Below are 24,562 nucleotides of genomic sequence, written 5' to 3'. Positions count from 1 at the left end.
AGTGCATTTGTGTTGCTGTTGATTAGAAACATTGGTCAAAGATTTCTTTCTCTACTTTATCTCTCCCTGGCTTAGGTATTAAGTCTATATTATCTCATTGAAAGAGTTGGGTAGGAAGTTTTCTTTCTCTCTTTTTCTCCAAGTAATTTATGTAATATTGTTGTTAATTGTTATTTAAGTGTTTGATAGAATTTCTGATCCCAGATGCTTTGGTTATTTTTTTTTGACAAGGGAAGAAGGGGGTTGTTGGGAGTTGCTTTTAATTTTCTAAGATAGGGTTAAATTCTCTTGTATTCTGCAAATCCAAGTATTTTATATTTTGTAAATATTAATCCATTTCATTTGTTACCAATTTGGTTAATATATAATTAGACAAAGTAGTTTCTAATAATTTCAATTTCTTCATATGTTGTGAATTCTTTTCATTATTTTATTTTTTTGTGTATGGGGGGGGCAATGGGGGTTACATGACTTGCCCAGGGTCACACAGGTAGTAAGTGTCAAGTGTCTGAGGCCAGATTTGAACTCAGGTCCTCTTGAATCCAGGGCCGGTGCTTTATCCACTGCGCCACCTAGCTGCCCAATTCTTTTTAATTTTTGATAATGATAATCTGGTTTCCCTCTTCTTAAAAAAAATAGTTTTTTTTTAACGGCTTCTAGTTTTATTTATCGATTTAATGGATTTCTTGTTTTCAGATTTATTTGGATCCTTGAGTTTCAGAATTTTAAATTGTGGTTTTAGTTAAGGTTTTATTTTTATATATATATATATATATATATATATATATATATATATATACATATAAATGTAGTTCTGCCGGGGTTTTTTTAGCTGCTTGTCCAACTCATTGTTCTGTTCCGCCCCCCCTCCCCTCGTGGAAATATTTAGACATAGAAACTTTCCTTTAATAATTTCTTTGGCTACATATCTGGGTCCAGTGGTAAGATATAGATCAGGACAACTGGAGATGACCCCAGATGTTTTAAGGCAATTTGGGATTAAGTGATGCAGTAAGTGTCTGAGGTGAGATTTGAATTCAGGTCCTCCTGACTCCAGGGCCAGTGCTTTATCCACTGTACCACCTAGCTGCCCCAATAATTTTTATAGTGTTATGATCAATAAAAGATGTATTTAATATTTTTGCCTTTTTACATTTGTTGTTATGCCAAAAGGAATATGTGTGTCCTATCCATGCATAACACCTAGTACAAGGTGTCATGCATAGATAGGACATGCATATTCCTTTTGATTTCTTCCATTCAAAATCACTAGAGCCATTAAGCCATTAACATTTTTCTTGATTATCTTTTTGTTAAATTTGTGCAGGTCTGAAAGGGATATATTAAAGTGATCCTAGCCATTATTCTTGGAAACTAGCTGCCCAGGCTGGGCTAATGTTTTCCTTTGGTTTAATTCATCATTTTTTCTTCTGGAGTCCTTTTTCATCCACTACGGGGTTTCTTAGGGGATCTTTGTTGCCATATTTGCCCAAAGTCTCTGTTATGGATCTTATGGGGCTTATTCTTTCCTCTGAATATTTGAATATTTTCATATGCAGAGTAAAAAATTACAACAAAAATAGAATACATGTGAAACTGCAAATCTTTTTTGCTTTTCCTTTTAAATATCTAATAAATTCAACATTAATTTTTAATTTCTTTAAAATTACCAAGCAATTTTTCCCCTCCTCCCTTAGCCCCTTCCCCTAGTGGGAAAAGAAAAAGAAAAAAGAAAACCAATGCAACACATAAGTATAGTCAAGTAAAACAGTCCTTATGGGCCATGTCCAAAAATATGTCTCAGTATACATATGAGTCCATCATCTTTCTGTGATATAACTTCACAAGCCATTTTGCTTGCCTTTATTTCCTTCTGGCCTTCCTAATCTTTTTTAAAATGTCATTTTCTCCTATATAATTAACAAAAATTCAGTTTTCCCTCCTTCCCATGAGGAGGGAGCAGCTTTACACACACACACACAAACACACACAGAGTCAAGAAAAACAATGCCTGCATTGGCTGTATCAAAAATTATGTCTCATTCTGGATCGAGTGTATCATCTCTCAGGTGGTCAGTAGCATGCTGCTTCATCAGTCCTATTGATAATAGTTGATAATTGTACTGACTTTCATACTTCATTGTTGTTATTATAAAAATTATTCTCTTGGTTCTGTTTACTTCACTCTGTGTCATTTCATACCTGTATAGTCTTTCCAGGTTTCTCCTAAACCACCTCCTCATCTTTTCTTATGGCACAGCAGTATTCCATTATAGTTATATACCATAATTTTCTGTTCAGCCATACCAATCGGTTTCCATTTCTTGGTACTACAAAGAGTTCACTCTCTCTCCCTCTCTCCCTCCCTCTCCTTCGATCGCTGTATACACACACACACACACACACACACACACACACACACACACACACACACACACACACACACACACACACTTACATTTGAGTCCTTTTCCTCTTTCTTTGATGTCTTTGGGGTATAGGCCTAGTAGTAGTATTGTTTGGCATACATGTACGGTTTAGTAATTTTGGGGGCATCCAGCATATCTAGACCAGTTCATAGCTTCACCAAGAGTACATTTTTCCTGCAGCCCCTCCAACACTTGTCATTTTCTTTTTTGATCATCTTTGCTAAGCTATAGTTGTGAGGTAGAACCTCAAAATTGCTTTAATTTTCATTTCTCTTAGTGATTTAAGAGAATTCTTTTTCATGTGGTCATTGATAGCTTTAATATCTTCCTCTGAAAACTGTCTGTTCGTATCTTTTGACTATCAATTGGGGAATGGTTCTTACTCTTAGAGATTGTAATCAGTTCCTTATATAGCTTGGAAAAAAGACCTTATCAAAACTTACTACAAAGACGTTTTTACCCATTTACCTCTTTACCTTCTCATTTTAGTTGTTTTCCCCCCTAAATTTTATCTTATCTTATTTTCTCTATCCCTTATTTGGTTGTGAATGCTTCCTCTTTTTATAGATCTAAAAAGTAAATTCTTTTCCTATTCTAATTTGTTTGTCATGTCACTTTTAATGTCTAAATCATGTATCCATTTAAACCATATTTTGATCTAAGGTGTGAGATGCCTCTCTATACCTAGTTTCTTCCAGGCTGTTTTCCCATTTTTCTTACAGTTTTTGTTTGAATAGTGAGTTCTTACCCTAGTAGCTTGGGTCTTTGAGGTTATCAAACAGTGGGTTCCTAAATTCATTTGCTCTGTTGTATACTTAATCGATTCCATTGATCAACCTTTCCTCCTATTCTCTTTTACATATTTTTTAAATGCTGCAATGAGCTTCTTTTGAGGGAACAACTCTGTCAGTAGCCTTTCCTTTCCCTAAAACTTCCCTTCCCTTATTGGAAAAAAAAAATGGAAATAAGTAGGCATAATCAAGCAAAACAAATTCTTCCCACATTACCTTTGTCTGAAAACAGAGGTCTCTTATGCATCTTGAGTCTATCACCCTTATCAAGAGGTAGATAGCTAGGTCATCTGGAGGTATGGTTAGTCTTAGGAGGGGAAGAAAGTAGAGAACAGTTAACACTTGGAGAATCCATACCAAAAGATAATGGTAGGGGCAGCTAGCTGGTGCAGTGGATAAAGCACTGGCCCTGGATTCAGGAGGACCTGAGTTCAAATCCGGCCTCAGACACTTGACACTTACTAGCTGTGTGACCCTGGGCAAGTCACTTAACCCCCATTGCCCTGGAAAAAAAAAAAAAGATAATGGTAGAACTCCCTAAAGTTCAGGACTAGTGCTTTAGGGTTTTTCTTCCCCTAAAGTAAGAAGACAACAATCTTATAAAAGGCATTGTTTTTCCTTGGGGTTCTTTGTAACTTACAGCTGTTGGGCTTTTTCCCCCTTGGGGTTCGAGATACGAATGCTAACTCAGATTCCTTATTTATTAAATTAATATAGCTATATGTTAAGTTGTGTATGTGTGCATTTATATATTCTATGATGAGCAATATAACTTCATTTATATCATTCAGAGTAGGGACAGCACTTGCAGATACAAAATCTCTAAGAAAAATATGTCTTTATATGATCATAAAAAGGGAGTACAGAAATGCCAAGACATAAATTATGGAAAACATTGTAGTAATTGGAGTTTTGTTAGCCCTGACACAGGCAACATTCCTTACCCCCAGCACACAATTGATTCTAGTAAATTGAGTCTTCCAGGATTTTAGAATGGTTCACTAGATACCAGAAAAAAAGTTAAGGATTACTGAAAAATTTGCCCCTTGAAGATAAAAATCTTTCCTGGTTGACAAAAAGAAACTATTTTCCATGTTTCAAGAAAACAAAAACAAAAACAAAAGGACTACATTATAAGGCTGAACCGCATTAGTAAAAGTGCTTTAAAATGTTTATTAGATTACATTATTGAATGGAGGGTACTGGACTAGAAGACAGGCAAAACAAGGTGGAGATTAAGAATTTTAAAAAGGTGAGCATGACCAAGCAGAATCAGTGAGAAAAATCAGGATGCAGAAGTTGGAGATCATAGAAAAACAGCAAGGAGAATCAAAGAAAGCATAATGAACCAGGGATGTGACGCTCATTTTAAACCAGAAGCTTCTTTTATTTAACTTGCTATACCAGGAACCACTGTCTATCTTCCGAAGGGCTTGAAGATTCTAGCTGTTAAAATGACACAATAATAGAATTTCCTATAGTGGGGCCCTTATGCTTTTGTGTGCAGGGTGTCTTGAGATAGTTTGATAGAAAGTGGATACTTTGACCAGGATATATGTGTGCTGGCCTGACCCACCAGCTACCAAGAGGGAGATATTGAACTATCCTCTTCTGTATCATGGCAAAGGTGACCCCACACGTTTTTGAAATATAGGGTGTATGCTGTGTGTGTCATAACTCTTGGACAAGCATAGATGAAGAAGTAATGCTGCCTAGTATTGTGTTAATTACATATGGTTGAAGTTATGAGACATGAACTACTACTGTTTTTATAGTATCTAGAGAAGTTTGTAAGTGTTGGATAAACTGCTGCAGGATAGAGTTGGGGTTCAGCTTGAGAAGTTATTGGTTTGGTGGTGGTCACTGGATGACCAGAAAATGTGGAGCTGGATGAGATTTTGCTGGAGCTGTTGATCTTAGAGTTTCTGTGGTGCTCTTAGAACAAGCAGAACATTCACTGATCACAGGTCTAGAGAAGGATAACTTATGTTACTCTATAGCAATTGTTCTTACTTGGTTCCTTGAATTTGTTTTTTAAAAATATTCTGATAACTGTATATCAGTATTATTGATGTCCTTTGTAATTCTACGTATTTTATTTTATTCATTTAAAAACAGCATTCTGAGAAAGGGTCCATTGGCTTCACTAGACTGCCAGAGTGGGCCATGACACATAAAAAATAGAATCCCTACCAAATAGGAACTGGGAAGTTCTCTCTCCTCTTTTTTTTTGTCTGTCTGTCTCCTTGCCCCTGTTTTCCTCATTCCCCCCCCCCCCAGCTAGAAATCAGCATTCCAGAGCATTATAAAGAGATGCAAACAAGCTAGCTGCCCAGGGCAGAACTGAAAGTACAACCTTGTTTATATCAGTTATTCATCTACTTGAGTTTCAGTCTACTATCTCTAAACCCTTACTAGATACTCCAAACTCAGTGTTCTCAAAACTGAACTCATCATCATCCCCTTCTCCCATCAAACTTAGCTGTCTCTCTCTTAGTAGTACCACCTCTTACACTGTACTGAGACTGGGGGGGGGGGGGAAATACAAGAATTAAATGGAATTCTTGCCAAGAGGAAGCAGGGCACACAGAAAATGCAAGAATATTGGGATTAGCCATTCACTTGCCAGGTGAGCAGTGGAAATCAAAATAAATACCAGAGGGTTGGGTTAATGAGATGTACAAAGTCCATGCAAATAGGTACCAGAGGAGCTAAAGGAGATTCAAGAGCAAGAATGAGTCAGATGGTCAGATGATCAGGAATTCATAGGGCCTTAGAGAGCAGGACAGCAGGACAGCAGGACAGAGAAAACAGACACATGTCACATGACACCAGAAGTTATTAGAAGGACTTCATTTTAAGAGAGTTTTCCCTTTCTCTTTTGGCTACATTTATCCTTCTTTTACTCTACTGAAAACCAATCTTGAGTGAGCTTGGCCTCACTGTTGGGTAATGAATAGTATGGGGAGCAGAGAGAGGCATTAGCCAGAAAAAACAATTTCTCTGAATCCTGCAGACTCAAATTCTGGACTCACTTTACACTGTTCTCTCTCCTCTACCTGCTTACTGGATGTTATAAAGTCCTGTCAATATTCTATCCCATCATCCTAGCACAGACCCTAATCAACCAGCACCTAGATTACAACAGTGGTTTCATAGTTAAATTCTTGGTCTATAGACCCTTTCATCCCTCTCAAGTCCATCCAGTAATACTGCCCCTCTTCTATTTATCCACCTACACTTCCCACTATTCCCAATGGACATCCTTCCACCTCACCCCCCAGCCATGTTGGACTCCTTGCTTTCCACATATTGAGCTTGTTGCTTTCTTTTGTTTCTTTCCTCATTTTCATCTATATATTTATTAACTTTCCTCCCTACTTCAAGTAAACATCTTTAAATAGGTTTCCTGGCCCTCTTTGATCTCCTTCTCACTTTTATATACCAATATACTATGCAATTTAGCTCTTTAATTATTCCATCTTGTAGCGTCCTCTAAATTGTTTAGGAGTATTAAGCTTGTCTCCCCAGCTAGATTATGAATTCTTTTTGAGGTCAAGGTTAAAAGGCACATTGTCATTGGTCAGCAAATAACTTGCTTAGGAGACAACTAGGTGGCTCAATGGATAGAATCCTATCTCAGAGTCAAGAAGACCTGAATTCAAATGTGGCCTCAGACACTTACTTCCCTGGGCAAGTCACTTAACCTCCTTTTGCCTTAATCCACTGGAGAAGGAAATGGCAAACCACTCCAGTATTTTTGCCAAGAAAACCCTATAGTCTGTGGGTCACAAAAAATCATACACAACTGAATAAAAAAATACTTGCTTAATTTTTTAAAGGGAAACTCCTAGGTAAACATAAATAAATATATATGTATACACACACACACAAACACATATATACATATGGTCTATAACACTTTATCTGAGCCTCCTTTCTCTTTTTTTTTTTTTTTTTGTTTGTATTTTGGTGAGGCAGTTGGGGTTAAGTGACTTGCCCAGGGTCCCACAGCTAGTAAGTGTCAAGCGTCTGAGGCTGGATTTGAACTCAGGTCCTCCTGATTCCAGGGCTGGTGCTCTATCCACTGTGCCACCTAGCTGCCCCCCTCTTTTCTTTTTAAATTTTTTTTTCTCTTGGTTTTTAAATCACCCACATTTCTCAATGTTTTCCCCTTTTATAACAAAGTATAAAAAAGAGGAAAAATAATAGTTCAGCAAAATTAACCAACATATAGAAAAAGTATCTGTATTGGGGCAGCTAGGTGGTGTAGTGATTAGGAGTCTAGGCCTGGAGTCAGAAAGACTCAACCTCATGAATTCAAATGTGGCCTCAGGCACTTATGACCCTGGGCAAGTCAGTTAACCCTCTTTGCTTCAGTTTCTTCAAATATGAAATGAACTGAGGAAGGAAATGGCAAATTACTGCAGTATCTTTACCAAGAAAACCCCAAATGGAGTCACAAAGAGTCAGACACAAGTGAAACAATTGAACAATAACAATATGCAGTGTGCCATGCCAGTAATCTCCCCCTTTGGGGTGGGGGAGATGAGGCAGTGCCTTCTTATATCTTTTATATCTTTTCTTGGGAGCCATACTTGGTGGTTATTATTCCACAGCATTCAGTTTCCATTGCTATATTGTTATTATTCACAAACAATGATAAAATTGGTTTTGTACATTAAGTGGTCTCCTGAGGATGCTGAAATAAAGAAGCACCCTTTCAAAGGGGTGTTTCATGAGGATTGAAGGGTAAATGCCATGTTCCTTATATAAAAATTGATTTTGTTAATATTTTTTATTTTTACATTGCCCAAATACACATCAACTGCTCCCTGTCAATCCCTCTTCCTCCTTCCAGAAAACCATGTCTTATGACAAAGAATTTTTTTAAAAGAAGAAAAGAAAATTCAACAAAACCAATCAATACACTGAAAAAAAAAAGTTATATGTAATGCCATTGTATATCCCTCTCCCTACTTCTGCAAAGGAATTGTGTTCTTGTATTTCTTCCTTAGGGCCAAGCTGATTCTTCATCATTTCCAAACATTCACTTAAGTGGTTTTGTGATTGTTCTTTCTGTGTACATTATTACAGTCATTGTGTATATTGGTTTCCTCATTCCACTTACTTTATTATGCATCAGTTCATTTAAATATGTCTATGCTTCTCTGTATTAATCATGCTTGTAATTTCTTAAACATAGTAATACTCCTGAAACTTAAATACTTCATGTGATGAGAAGACAGGACTCAGTAGAAAAGACCTTGAAGTTGGGAAACATTAAAGGCTAAAGGAGAAGGGGACTGCAAAGGATGAGATACATAGTATCATGGAAACAGCAAATGTAAACTTGGAGAGCGTAGTAATATTAAGTTTTAGAGAATGTTTCCATTTTTGTTTTTATATGTTTCATGTGTAACAACTTAGATTCTGAATTTCCTTAGACTTTTTTTGAACTTTTATTGTTTGAATTGATTATTAGCAAAGCTATTTAAAGTTGTGTTAAGCTCAATTTTGTAGGAAATTTTCCTGGCTGATTACCAGTATCCACATATCCATACCTGAAAGACATTCCACAACTACACAACTACACCCAGAGGACATCTCAAGAATCATCTGAGAAAAGATTTCCAAAGACTTAAATGGACATTTTCCTGTTTTCCTTTTCCACATTGTATACATTGTTTATAATGTCCATTTACTAAAGGGGAGTGCCCCCTTTAGTTTTTCTGTTTGTGATGTCTACCTGCTAATAGGGGAGTGCCCCACTTTAGCCTTTGTCAATGCGTTGTTAAATTTCTTTTTTCTCTCTTTTCATTCCCTTTACTTAGTCATAAGCATCTATAACATTATTGCTTTATGTGAGGAAACACTATTTCTTCACATGAAGCACAGGGGGGACTGTGAAAATTGAAAGTACACCAACCTGTTGAGAAAGCTATTGCAGGGAAGCTCTGCTGTGAAAAGAAACCATGTGACTTTAGCGTCCAGAAGCTCCCCAGCATCCAGAACTTACATCTATATAACCGCCTGTTATGTCAATCAGTGTTACCAGCCAATTAGCTTGGAGCTGTGTGTGTGGATGGCCCTGTTTCCTGTTTTGCAGGAGGCTTCAGGAAGAAACCCCTGAGGAGGGGTCTCTTTTTGGGTTGGAGACTTCAGCTGGGCAGCAAGGGAAGCAGATTAGGGAGAGAGCAGACAGATCTAATTTTTTATCCATGTGTTTCTCTTTACTAACCCCTAATATTTTTTAATAAATACTTAAAAGTCTAAACTCATGCTAAAGCTTCTAATTTAAGGCAACCACTCATTAGATTTTAGTAGATTTTGGACATCATAGCTATCCTCCCTATAGCAGAGGATAGAAAGGCCTGGCAGGCTATGCTTCATGGGGTCTTGAAGAACTGAACAATAATTATTCATTACATTCATCTACCACAGTTTATTTTAGCTGTTCCTTAATCAGAAGCCAATAACTTTATTTTTAGTTCTTTGTATAACAAAAAGTGCTGCTATAAATATTTTGCTGGTATAAATATTTGGAACCTTTTTTTTCAGTTACCTCTTTGGGATATATCCCTAGCAGTGGAATCTTTAGGTCAAAGTATATGGGCATTTTAGCCCCTTTCTTTGCACAGTTCCAAATGCCTTCCAGAATGGGTGTACAAATTCACAACTCGAACAATAATGCATTAGTCTGTCTGAAAATACCCTGTTCTTGAGGTCACTTAAGGAAATCTTTTCCCCACAGTGTTGCTTTGAGTAGCCTTGGAAAAGTTTTCCCATAGAGAGCCTATTTAGGAAATTCTTTGGACCTACTTTGTCATAGCTGAAAATATAAAGAGGTTCATGATTAGGCCTCATAAAATGTAGGTTCTCACCTAGTTCTTCCACCAACTAGTTTTGTGACCTTGGCTAAAAATGACAGAGAGTAGTGATGATGGCAGTGATGATGGAGATGATAATGATAGCATGTATATAGTACTTTGAAGTTTTGTAGAGTACTTTTCAAAGATTTTTGTGAGATAACTACTATTATCTCTATTTTACTAATGAGAAAACTGAGGCTAAGTGAGGTTAAGTGACTTGCCCAGAGTCCCCTGACTAAAGTGTCTGAGGCAGAATTTGAACTTCCTGACTCGAAGGTCAGCATTCTACCCACCATCCCACATAGCTTCTCTTCACCTTAGTTTTCCTCATCAGTATATTGAAAGAGCTGGCTCAGAATAATACTCTTTCCTTTGTACAATGATGAAAGATCTCAGAGGGCATTTAGTATAACCTATACCTGAAAAGGAATCCCCTTTACAGCATATTGACAAGTATTCATGTAGCCTTTATGTAAAGATGAATACTGTGTTCCCATCTCCCACTCCAAGGCACAGTTCTGTTTTTTAGTGTATATAGAGTACTCCCAGTCTATTTTCAGATTCTTCTACCTACACCTCCCAACCTCTACTCCAGTGTTATATCTTTCCTGATATCTACAGGATACTTATATATAAACTTTATACCTACAGTTGGACTTATTTTCTTCCCTAGCCTGTTGCATTAATCTGTTCAAGTTTCCCTTTTAGTATCAATAAGATCAGTCTTCTCCCAGGCCCCCACATTGGCTATCTTAATAGGTCACCACAGTCAGGAAGTTTGTTCAGTCATTTCTATCAGGTCTAAATCTTCATGACTCCAATTGGGGTTTTCTTGGCAAAGATATGGAAGTGGCTTGCCATTTCCTCCTCTTGCTCACTTTACAGATGAGAAAATGGAGACAAATTAAGTGACTTACCCACAGTCACACAGCTAGTAAGTATCCAAGGCCAAATTTGAACTCAGGTCTTATTGACTCAAGCCCTGTGCTCTACCCACTGTGCCATCTAGCTGCCCGTAGTTAGGAAGACCTGAGTCTCCTGGGGATAACTCTTTTTACCACTGCATAAATCACATTCTGCCACATACTGGCCTCTTTATTCCCCCTTGAACATTTCATACTTATTCCTCCATTCTTCTCTTCATGCTGCTTTTCCCATATAACATCCATTTTTCTTGTTACTTATTTGACATTTGCCCATCTGTGAAACCCCACTTCAAGCCCTATTTATTACATAAAATTTTCCTATTTCAGGCCATGTTGTTCTCTACACTATCACTTCTAAATAAATATTTTGTTATTTAACTAAACACTACTTTGGAAAACTGCAAAAGAATTTTTGAAACTAATATCTCTGGGGCAGCTAGGTGGTGCAGTGGTTAAAGCACTGGCCGTGGGGTCAGGAGGACCTGAGTTCAAATCTGGCCTCAGACATTTAACACTTACTAGCTGTGTGACCCTAGGCAAGTCACTTAACTCCAACTGCCACACACACACACACACACACACACACACACAAGAAACTAATATCTCTGATAAAGGCATCATTTCTCAATTATACAGAGAAATAAGTCAAATTTATAAAAATGCAAGTCATTCCCCAATTGGTAAATGGTCAAAGAATATGAACAGGCAGTTTTCAGACAAAGAAGTCAAAACTATAATCATATGAAAAATTGCTCTAGATCACTACTGATCAGAGAAATGCAAATTAAAACAACTCTGAGGTATCACCTCACACCTATCAGAGTGGAAAATATAACAAAAAAGGAAAATATTGGATGTTGGAGGGGATGTGGGAAAGCTGGGACACTAATCCACCATTGGTGGAGTTGTGAAAAGATCCAACCATTCTGGAGAGCAATTTGAAACTATGACCAAAGGGCTATAGAATTGTGCATACCCTTTGATCCAGCAATACCACTGCTTGGCTTATATCCCAAAGACATCTCCAAAAAGAGAAAAAGACCTATTTGTACAAAAATATTTATAGCAGATATTTTTGTGGTGGCTAAGAATTGGAAATCAAAGGAATTCCCATCAACTGGGGAATGACTAAACAAGCTGTGGTATATGATTGTGATGGAATATTATTGTGCTATAAGAAATGACAAGCAGGATGATTTCAAAAAGACCTGTAAAGACTTATATGGGTTGTTGTATAGTGAAGAGAGCAGAATCAAGAAAACGTGCATAGAGACAGCAATATCGTTTGATAAAGAACTGTGAATGACTTAACTATTCTCAGCAAAACAATGATCCAAGACAATCTCAAAGGACTATTGATGAAACATTATCCCATCTCCAAAGAAAGAACTGATATTTATTGAACACAGACTGAAGTGTGCTATTTTCCACTAATTTTTTTCTTTTATTCAAGTTTTTTTTTGTACAAAATGACAAATACGGTAATGTTTTACTATGGTAATGTTTTATGTAATCGTACATGTATAACCTATATCTGATTGCCTTACCCCACCTTGCAGAGTGACGAGAGGAGGGAGGGAAGGAGGGATAAAATTTGGAACTCAAAACTATAAATAAAAATGTCAAAAGTGAGATAAAATAAAACCTGCTTTGAACTATAATTTAGTTTTCATTAATACATGTCTCATTGGCAACTAAAGTATAAGCTCCCTAGAAAGCAAAAGATATCAAGAGGTCTAAGCTACACTCTTCCTGCTCTGGTTCCTCTCTCTGCAGTACCCAGCATGTGGCTCTCCATAAAAGCTGCTGGGTATTAAATAGCTATACCTAACTGGGGAAGGGCCTTTTACTTATCTCATTTTTCTTAGGGAGCTCACTGATGACCTGTTTAAGAAAGTCCATTTAAAATAACTACAGACAATACAAAATACTTGGAAGTCTGCCTTCTAAGACAAACTCAGGAATTATATAAACACTATTTAAAACACTTTTCATACAAAATTAGATCTGAACAATTGGAAAAATACTAATTGCTCATGGGTAGGCTGAGCCAATATAATAAGAATGACGATTCTACCTAAATTAATTATTTAGTGCCATACCAATAAGACTGCCCAAAATTATTTTATAGATCTAGAAAAAAATTTAAAAGTTCATCTGGACAAATAAAAGATGAAGAATATCAAGGGAATTAAGGAGGTGAAAAGTGAAGAAAGGTTGGCCTAGCCATACCAGATCTCAAAATATATTATAAAGTGGTAATCATCAAAACAATCAGGTACTGTTAAGAAATAGAATGGTGGATCAGTGGTATAGATTAGGCACACAAAACTCAGTAGTAAATGACCATAGTAATCTAGTGTTTGATAAACCCAAGGACCCCAGTTTTTGGGACAAGAATTCACTATTTGCCAAAAATTGCTGGGAAAACTGAAAAACAGTATGGCAAAAACTAGGTATAGAACAACATTTCATACGATGATAAGATGAAACTGAGTACATGATTTAGACATAAAGGGCGATACCATAAGCAAATTGGGGGAACATAAAATAGTTTACTTGTCAGACCTGTCAGAGAAGAATGTATGACCCCACAAAAAATAGCATTATGCGATCTAAAATGGATAATTTTGAGTATATTGAATTTAAAAGGTTTTGTACCAACCAAACAAATGCAGGCAAGATGATAAGGAAAGCAGAAATCTGGTGGAAATTTTCACAGAAAGTGTCTCTGATAAACACCTCATTTCTCAAATATATAGAGAACTGAACTAGATTTATAAGAATACAAGTCACTCTCCAATTGATAAATGGTCAAAGGATTTGAACAAGCAGTTTTCAGATGAAGGAATAGTCATAAAAAATGCTCTAAATCACTATTGATTAGAGAAATGCAAATTAAAACACTTCTGAGATTCCAACTCATACTTATCGGATTGGCTCATATGGCAGAAAAGGAAAATGATAGATTTTAGAGGGGATATGGGAAAATTGGGACATTTTAATTCATTGTTGGTAGAATTGTGAACTGATCCAACCATTCTGGAGAGCAATTTGGAACCATGACCAAAGGTCAATCAAACTGTGCATATACTTTGATCCAGAAATATCACTACTAGGCCTGTATCCCAAAAAGATCAGAAGTTTGGCAGGGGGGGGGGGACTATTTGTACAACAATACTTATAGCCGCTCTTTTTGTGGTAGGCAAGAATTGGAAATTGAGAGGAAGCCCATCAATTAGGGAATGACTGAATAAGTTGTGTTATATGATCGTGATAGATACTAGTATGCTATAAGAAATAATGAACAGGATGTTTTCAGAAAAACCTGGATAGACTTACATGAATTCATGTAGAGTGAAGTGAGCAGAACACTGTACACAGTAATAGTAATATTGTACAATAATCAACTGTGAATGACTTATCATACTATATGAATGACTAAGCAATACAATGATCTGAGATAATTCTGAAGGGGCTATGATGAAAAATACTTTCCACCTTCAGAGAAAGAACTGATGGATTCTAAATGCAGATTGAAACATACTTTTTTAAAAACTTTTTTTTCTTGGATTTTTTTTTTTTGTTTTCTTTTGCAATAGGCTATTATGGAAATATGTGCATGACTGCACATGTATAATTTATATCAAATTTATTGCCTTCTCAACTAGGGGGGAAGAGAGGAAGGGAATGAAAATTTGGAACTCAATTTTTTTTTTTTTTTTAGGCAATGGGGGTTAAGTGACTTGCCCAGAGTCACACAGCTAGTAAGTGTCAAGTGTCTGAGGCCGGATTTGAACTCAGGTACTCCTCAATCCAGGGCCGGTGCTTTAACCACTGCGCCATCTAGCTGCCCCTGGAACTCAATTTTTTTAAAAAGTTTAAAAAAATTTTACATGTAGTTGGAAAAAAGTAAACTATTGTTGAAAAAATTTTAAAAACTAGTTTCCCTGGGGCAGCTAGGTGGCACAGTGGATAGAGCACCAGCCCTGGATTCAGGAGAACCTGAGTTCAAATCTGGCCTCAAACACTCGACACTTACTAGCTGTATGACCCTGGGCAAGTCACTTAACCCCCATTGCCTTAAAAAAAAAAACTAGTTTCCCTTCATAATTATGAATCAGTCATCCATTATTATAGAATCAGGGAATTGTTGAATTAGAAAGGACCGTAGAGATGGGTCACAGTACCTAACCTTAAAATAATTTTAATGATATAATCATCTGAACAGAAATTAATGTGTGGCTAGGGAGCTTATCAATAAAAGCACATTCTACTTCCAAGCAAATTCATTAACAGAAATATTTTAAATCATTAAAAATGTTCTTATTAATGTAAGCCAACAATGATGTTCTCTTTTATAATTTATAAACTCATATATGTCTGATGGAGGAGACAGAGAAAACTGTAATTGTCTTTTAGGGTCTTATGTTAATTTGATGGGAGAAAATATTGGAGGATATTCCAAGTTGGAGGAAATGACATGTGTGAGAACTCAGTGGCAGGAGTGAATAAGTTATGTGCAAGAAACAAAGATAGATGGCTACTTAAGACAAGACACTTGAGAGTACTGATCGATAAGTTGAAGGAGTTGAACTAGATGCCCTCTTCTGTCCTTTCCAGCTATATAGCTCTATAAACTTATAGGTATTACCTTTCTCTCAGCTTAAGATTCTGTGACTCATACTGGGACAATGGTAAAAGTCTCTGAAGAATTTTGAGCAGAGTGGGTCTTGATGAAAGCAAGTTTTGGTGAAGATTAAAGGATGGAATAGAATAGAGAAATAATTTGTAAACTATCTACGTTGTTTTTATAATTAGAGTCAGGGAGGCTAAATTATGAGGGTTCTGATGGCTCAGGTATGAGTTGATAATAGCAGTTTATGCTGCTAAATTTGGAATCCTAGAGCTCGAGTTTGATTCCTGGTTCCGCTACTAACAGATGTGACTTTTGTAAAGTCACTTAACCTTCTGGGCATCATCTTTCTTATCTGTAAAATGAGGGCTTTGAACTAGTTAACTTCTAAAGTACTTTCTTCCTAAACCTGTGGTCTCATAAAGGACTCGGACTAGGCATTGATTAGTTGTAATCTTTGCTGCTGGAGAAATACTTATATTACAAATGAAATTACAGATCTAACCCACTGAAGTATCGAAAGTTTTAGGTCAGACACTGCTGAAGCACTGAAGATACAAAGATAGAAACAAAAGTCTCTCCTCAAGAAGTACTTGGCTAGTTTAGGTAATATTGTATTTGAGCAAAAGAGTTTGGCCTGTCACTTCCTCTAGAAAAACTAAATGATGAAGAATGCCTGTTAAGCAGACCAATTGTGTCAAACTCAAAATAGAAATGGAGCTGTGGGATCACATGTTGACTTAGAAAAGAACAAATTCACATTATGTTGTGCTATATTTTTATTTATTTTGTTAAACATTTCTCAGTTACATTTTTTGGAGATACAGTCAATAAACATTTATTAAAGTACTACTATATGCCAGGAATTATGACAAAACACAAATTTCTATGGGCTACAAGCTATATAAAGAATAAGTATAATATAATCTAATCTATAGAAGAAGGGCACTAGAATTAAAGTGGATTAGTAAAAACTTTGAATAGACTGTAAGATTCAAATTGGGAATCAAAAATGCCAGGAAAGCCAGGAGAAATGATAAAGAAAACCACTCTAGGTATGGGGATACAGCCAGTGAAAATGTTTAGAACTGGGAGATGGAGGGTTATATGTGAGGAATGTCAGAAAGAAAGAAAGAGGGAATCATTGGATTGTAGAGGGATCTAACATGTAAAAAGACTTGAAAAGTAATGGGGGGGCAACTAGGTGGCGCAATGGATAAAGCACCGGCCCTGGATTCAGGAGGACCTGAGTTCAAATGCAGCCTCAGGCACTTGACACTTACTAGCTGTGTGACCCTGAGCTAGTCACTTAACCCTCATTGCCCTGCAAAAAAAAAAAAGAAAAGAAAAAAAAGAAAGAAAGAAAAAGAAAAGTAATGCAGGGCAGAGTATGATGGCCTTTGAATGCCAACTGAGGATTTTATATTTGATCTTGGAGGTGTTATGGAACCATTGGTGTTTATTGAGTGGGGGGGGGGCTTGATATGGTCAGACTTGAATTTTAGGAAGATTATTTTGGTAGCTGAGTAAAGGAGAGTGTAGAGTATGGAGAGACTTGTGGTAGGGAAACCAACCAAGATGGCATTTCAATAATCCATACATGAGGTGATAAGGTCTTATGCCATGGGGATGATAGTATGAAAGTTGGCATATGCGAGAGATGTTATTGGACATGGCTGGTGAAAAAGAATGTGAAGTCTAGGATGACAGGTAGGTTGCAAGCCTAGGTAACTAGTAGTATGGTGGTACCATCAATAGTAATAGGGAACTTATGAAGGGAGATGATATGGGGAGGCAGATAATGAATTCAGTTTTGGACATGTTGAGTTTAAGATGTCTACATAGTATCTATATTGAGACATCTATGAGATATATGGAGATATGAGTGAAAATCTTAGAGCAGAGAAGTTAGGCTAAATAAATATATTTGAGAATCATCAGTGTAGAGATGATAATTGAATCCATGAGAAATGATGATATCACCAAATGAAATAGTATTGAAGAAGTATAGAAAAGGGCCCTGGACAAATGTCTGTGACTGGCGTAGCCTAGGGTTATCAGAGATTACCTGGATGAAGATTCAGCAAATGAGTAATATCACGAAAGTAGAAAGAGTATCTCTGGTAAATTTGGTGGATCTAAACTTACATACAGAAACTGATAAGAGTTACACAGGTTGGATAAGCACAGAGAGATTGTGATCTGCATCATTAGCAGAAATTCCACATCCATGAAATACAGTGATGTATTGGAGTATTATTTGAAAACCAGTTCTTCATTCTACTAAAGTATCAGTGTATATATTTAGAGACTAGATACATTCTTTTTAAAATTACAACCAGAAATACACTTTTATATAAATAGAAATGGAAAGGCTCCAAGTATGAGCCAAGTGATGGATTTACCTTTTTTCTGAGTACCAGCCTAGTGAAGCTCAGAGAGACGCTTATCACTGGATTGACTTCAGTGTGATGAACTATCACAGACTTCTAGATTGGAGGGTTTATGATGAGTGTTGAAGAAAGGTGTATCCATCATATAAAGTGCTAAAGAAAGGGGTGGAAAAGTGTAAACATACTGATAAAATTTACAAGTTCTTGAAATACTATTTTCAAAGTAAAAGGTCTTTATATCACAGTCATGTCAAGATGGAGGGGGGGCAGAAGGAAGACCCCCTCCATTGTGATAAAGAATACAAAAATATTTAATATGGTGACCACATATGTCAGCTTATATAACGTTCAGCCCTAATACAATATCCTCTCCCCTCACCTCTCTGGTATGGCAAAAAGAGATATGGTTAATATATTTTCTGTGAACTCTGAATGGTTTTTTAGTTACTTGGAGTTTGGCTTCCTTTAGGAATTTGGGCTTTGGGCTCCCTTTAGGATTCCTTACAATATTAGGGTAAACTGGGGTGGCATGATGTAAATAGGTATTATAAGGTATTAACACAAAAACAGAACATCCTCAAGATTGTGTATGATGGGGGGGGCGGATTTAGAATATGCTTCTTTAGAATATAATGGACAATGAAACTACAGCTCCGCCCTGACTTTACCCAGTCATCTGAGTCTCTTCCCTTTCACATGACTGAAGATGAAATTACCATCTCCAAAACAAGAAGGGGTTGTCCTTTGTCTCCTGATATGAAGCACCTCTTTTTTGTGAAAGCAGCTGAAGTAAAAGGAGAAGAGGTACAAAATAGTGTTCCAATCCTCTAGTGGAGTATTGACAGACACCCCCCCCCAAAAGCAAGAAGACATTTGTTCTAATGGTAAAATAGCCATTGTTTAAATATCCTGTATAAGCCCTTTATGCTCTACAACTTGTTTCAATTCCTTTATAATTTGAAATTTGTAGAATGATGAAGCATGTTGCAATGAATTTCTCTTCTACTTAATTATAGGTGAAGATGCTGGAAGCAGACTTGGTTGCAAAGATGCTTCGAGCTGTTCTGCAATCCCATAAGAATGGAATAGCATTACCCCGCTTACAAGGGGAATACAAATCCTTGACTGGTGATTGGATCCCATTCAAACAGCTAGGATATCCTACATTAGAGGCTTATCTGAGAAGTGTGCCAGCAGTTGTCAGAATAGAGATCAGTAGATCTGGAGAGGTAAGAAGGTAATTGCACATATATACATATATATGCCATGTAAATTAAATGAAAACTTGACTTCTCAAAAGTCCACAGAATCATTGATAGACTTGAGGAGTTGAAAGGAATCTCAGAGGTCCTCCAATCCAAATATTTACTAGTTCATAAAATTTGCTTCAGAGGTTATTACATTTTAAAAACCTGTGAATTTCCCCAAATGAATGTTGTCCTCTTCCTTTTCTTCTCTCCTCCTTCTACTACTATCTTTCTCTTTTTCTTTTGTTCCTGGTCCTCACAACCTGAGCTGATGGAACATTCTCACATTGCAGGCTGAAAGTGAACTGACTGAAGGTGATCCAGGATTAAGAATTTTTATGTATTTTACAATGATCTGCAGTACAGTTTGTGTTGGGAAATAATGGTCTAGTCTAACACTCACTCTAAGATTCACAAATTCCCTGTAAAACATCCCCAATAAATGTCAGACAGAGACCATAAGCACATTTTATATATGGTAAATGTGGCACCATGGGTGCTACATGAAGTAGCCCATTTCATTTTTGAACAGCTATAATTTTTCAGCACATGGATGTGGATTTTTTCTACAATGAGACTTAATATTCTTTCCTGTAATTTGTATCCTTTAATTCCAATTCTGTCCAGAAGGGCAAAACGCAATAAGTCTAACCCTCTTTTACAGTCTTTCATAAATTTGAAGACAACTGTCCTGTTCACCTTCAGTCTTCTCTTATCCAGGCTAAAAAAAAACAAAAAACAACTAAAACTAAAAAAAAACTAGTGCCCTAACAGATCTTTGTGGTTTGCCAGATTGCCATTGTCTCTTAGATGTGGTGCCCAGAAGTAACTTCCTCCTCTTTGGATATATTCTGACAAGAGCAGGCTACATACTGTAGCACTGCCACTTTCTTCATTCTGTGCCTGCTATTTCTGTTAATGCTGGCTAAGATCACATGAGTGTTTTAAATCCTATACTACAGAATTTACTTAGTCTTTTTCATCAGTCTTTTTTGCTTATGACTTGAGTCACTGATAGCTTTCAACACATGATTTGAACTCAGTAGTGAGTTCAAACTAAAAGGTGGGTGTGTCATTAGCTCATAAAGCACAATCTAGAGCCTTTTGTCCTTTGTTCTTGATTTGATAGGAAGAAGGCAGTTGATAAGTAATAAGTAGTAGTATCAAGATATTGTTAATTTTTCATTTTTGTGGATGTCAGAATTTTAAAATCACCCCCCTACTAATTTCTAAAATGAATTTAGGGGCAGCTAGGTGGCGCAGTGGATAAAGCACTGGCCCTGGATTCAGAAGGACCTGAGTTCAAATTTGACCTTAATAGCTGTGTGACCCTGGGCAAATCACTTAACCCTCATTGCCCTGCAAAAAAAAAAAATAATTAAAATGAATTTAAAAGTGTAATGTACATAATGTGAGCCTAAGTTTACTTGATTGTGTCATGGGACTGTTGAGGCTTAAGTTGGTAGTGTATAAAGTCAGAAAAGTAAAGTAGATTAGCTGACAAAGCATAGGAAGTAATGTGAACATGTATGGATCTTGGCAGCTAGCGAGTATATCTGAGGGAAGTTCCCTTCCAAGTGGTAGGTATTATATATGGACTTTATAACTGGTACCCGAGAAGTTAAGGGCCTACTGGAGACAAAATTGGCCTACTCTCATTCTGTATTATAACCTCTCTCAGCCTCAGTTTCCTCATTTGTAAAATGGAAATAATCACAGCAGCTACTGAACAGGGTTGTTGTGTGGATCAAATGAGATAATATACTACATACATAAGGAGCTTTGCAGCCCTTAAAGTCCTATGTGTTAGCTATTATTATTGTTATTGTTATCATCATTATTCCTACACAGTTGGCTTCATTGTGTATCATGGCTACAAATTGTCCCATTGTACTGTCTTGCAGAGCTGTGTTCCAAGGGGGAGCAGATAAAAAGAGAGAAATCAGTAAAAAGCCATGACTGCTATTGAAAAAAAAAATTCAATGTACCCATAGTCTCTATTACTAGCCATTCAGCAGTTTTATCATTGTATATGAAGAGCAACATTGTAATTTGATTCTGAAAGTGAAAAATGAAATGAATGAAGCTTTTTGGGAAAGATGGTTATTAAATATGCTGAAAAATATATTTTTCTGGAGTAATATTGAGAGTAAATAAAAAGAATATTACATAATCTGTATACTTTTACTGAGGTCTACTTGTTTCACTTACTCCTAAGAAATTTTAAATCTTAAACTTTTTTCCTTGCTTCCTATGAGCAGATAACTTGCTATGCTGTGGCTTGCACAGAGACAGCCCGGATTGCCCAACTGGTAGCACGACAGAGGAGTTCAAAAAGAAAAACAGGAAGGCAGGTGAATTGTCAAATGAGAGTGAAGAAAACCATGCCATTTTTCCTAGAAGGTAAGTTTGTAGAAATTTACGTTGTAGAAACGTCAGACTTTGTCTACAGATAGTTAATCCTATAGAAAAGGAATTCATGATCAAGATGAATACTTTCAAATTCCAACTGGCAGTTAACATTTGTTTTGTACCATTTCAAAGAAAAAAGCCTGAAGTTAGTATTTCCATTTGAAAATTGTTACAAATTACATTTGATGAAATGATTTTTTGAAGATTGATTTCTGATAAAAGAAATTAGAAAAAACTCCAGGTAGGGGATGAAGCCTTTTATCTTTCTGGAAAAGGCATCAGCCAGAGGAGTAGAGACTGACTCAAGATTCCTAATATAAGATTTTATTTGGCAAATTATAAACTTTTTAAGAAGTAAAACATATACATATATACGTATTTTTTTTACAAAATCTGGAATTGCATGGAGCATGTGAGATAAATAGCATTTATTAAATACTTATTTTATGCTGTCACTCAAGATAATAAAAAAATGTATATAAGATACATTCTCAAGTAACTCACAGACTTGCTGATAAAGAGTATATTCAATAGGAACAGCAGTGTAGTGAGATGAAGGCAGAAGAAGGGTTTGTGCTCATGCTGCTGCTGACTTTGTGCATGACCTTGGAGAGACCATTTTGGTCCTTATCCCTGTATTTTGTGTATACTTACATGTGCACATGTTGTTTCTTCCAATAGAATATAAGCTCCTTGAGGCAAGACTCCTTCACTTTACTTTGTATTCATCCCCAGTCCCTGATATGGCACCTGGCCCTTTTATAAGTAAAATTCTTTGGGAAAAGCTAAGTAGTGAGGAGAGTCAAGTGCCAAGCTGGAGCAGTGATAGGAGTAGTTGGGAGACCAGGGAATAGCATGGGGGCAGGAATGAAGTTAGTGTCTCTGAGGAAGAATGCTGGGATCTGGAGTAGAATAAGTATGGGAAACGGCTAGTTAGGGTAGGACCTCAAATGTTAGTTAGGTTGAGGAGTTTGTGTGTTAGCCTGAAAGTTAGGGGATCTATATATTCAACATGTTTGAATGCAAGAGAACAACATAATCCTGAGTTTTAAGAAGCTCATACAATCCCATATGTCTGTCTTTTATAGGAAAACCAAAAGCAACACTCAGACAACCAGGATTTTCTTCAGAGTCTGAAAGAGACAGCAAAAAACCCACACTCTTAAGAGAAAAAGTTGTCAAGGCTGCTAACGAAACTTCACCATATACCTTGCCCCCTACCCTTGGAAGTGGAATGTCCAGAGACGTGCCAATGCAGAGACATGTGACGATGATAAATAGGTACTAACCTATTTATTTATACATAGAGTTTGTTGTGTGTTCAGTCATTTTGGAGTCATATCTGATTCTTCATGACCCCATTTGGAATTTTCTTGGCAAAGATACTGGAGTGATTTGCCATTTCATTCTCCAGCTCATTTTACATATGAGGACACTGAAGCAAACAGGGTGAAGTGACAGGATCACACAGCTAGTAAGTGTCTGAGGCCCAACTGAAACTCGTGAAGATGAGTTTTCCTGATGCCAGGCCTGGTGCTCTATCCACCTCCTAGTTGTTCTAGAGTTTGTTAGATACCCTGAAATAAAAGATTTAGCTGAACTAGTCTAATTTTACGTTTTTGAGGTAAATGCTTATCAAATTATTTCATTATGAATTCACTTGCAATCCATACTCATAAGTGATTTTTTTTTGCAATGCAACTTTGTAGTAATAAGGCCCTTAATATAAATTCCTAATTCTTTGTTGAGTAACTGGTATACTTACAGTTGGACTAACCCTGAACAAGTAAATAAGCAAGGTTATAGCCTATCAATTAGGACTTTAGTCTCTTCCACACCCTACAATTTAACTGTGTTCCGGAACAAGCTTCTTGCCAGTGTAACTAATACTTAATGCTTCCTCTGTAAATAAAAAAAAAAGATACCTTTTCATGATTCTCATCTTAATTGTCGGTGCTTTATATATCTTTAGTTGAAATGACTAGGTTGTTTCAAAATAATACCCTAATGTAATGTGCAACTTTTATGAAAACTTTACCTATAATTACTCTTCTAAATAAAGGCAAGTAGTTGAGATGCTCTTTTCCATAGCATCATTAAACCTGCCTTTAAATATATATGTCCTAGTACCTGTGATCATAGACAGAGGGAGAGAAGCAACAGCTTTTGATTACTGAGAGGGTACAAGGCTATCATAACTAGTTTGTCTTGTCTGTTGAGCAGTATCTAGAACTTTCTGACAGAGCCAACAATATCCCCTTTATGAGCCAGAAAAAGGCAGAAAGTAACAACAACAAAAATTTCCTGCCTTTGTGTCACCAAAAACTGCCTGTTTTTAAAACATAAAAGTTTATTATAATGGTCTTCTAGATTAGAATTCTGTATGTATAAATATGGAGGGAAAACATCCAACTACCTTTCAATGTGACAGAAGATGGTATTTTAATATTGTTTCCTAGGGGCAACTAGGTGGCACAGTGGATAAAGCACCAGTCCTAGATTCAGGAGTACCTGAGTTCAAATCTGGCCTCAGACACTTGATACTTACTAGCTGTGTGACCCTGAGCAAGTCACTTAACCCCCATTGCCCCTCAAAAAAAATTTTTCCTTAAGAAATGATTGGGGGGGCAAAAAAATGATTGGGGGGGATGGGGATAGCTAGGTGGCCCAGTGGATAAAGCACCGGCCCTGGATTCAGGAGGACCTGAGTTCAAATCTGACCTCAGACACTTGACACTTAGTAGCTGTGTGACCCTGGGCAAGTCACTTAACCCTCATTACCCCGCCCCCCCCCAAAAAAAAAGGTAGAAAAGAGTTTTAGTTCTGGTGTAGCAGTATTCAAAATACCACAAATAC

The 24,562-nt window shown here is 36.7% G+C and overlaps 1 protein-coding gene across 4 annotated transcripts in view; it reads left to right on the top strand.

Moving 5' to 3' along the window:
• TDRD7 (tudor domain containing 7) overlaps positions 1-24,562 on the top strand; it is a 112,092-nt gene that overhangs the window by 9,486 nt on the left and 78,044 nt on the right. For 2 of the 4 annotated variants that reach the window (XM_043996678.1, XM_043997338.1), the window contains 3 exons: positions 19,064-19,276; positions 21,556-21,697; positions 22,795-22,987. In XM_043996678.1, the coding sequence (XP_043852613.1) occupies positions 19,070-19,276; positions 21,556-21,697; positions 22,795-22,987 (542 nt within the window). In that variant the 5' untranslated portion in view covers positions 19,064-19,069. Of the gene's footprint in view, positions 1-19,063; positions 19,285-19,587; positions 19,610-21,555; positions 21,698-22,794; positions 22,988-24,562 lie in introns of those variants that run through there. The other 2 variants (XM_043998737.1, XM_043998039.1) reach the window with 2 other exon arrangements.

The sequence above is a fragment of the Dromiciops gliroides genome, chromosome 1 (assembly GCF_019393635.1).
Source record: "Dromiciops gliroides isolate mDroGli1 chromosome 1, mDroGli1.pri, whole genome shotgun sequence".
Classification (NCBI taxonomy): Eukaryota; Metazoa; Chordata; class Mammalia; order Microbiotheria; family Microbiotheriidae; genus Dromiciops; species Dromiciops gliroides.
This window is presented reverse-complemented; position numbering and strand designations above follow the sequence as displayed.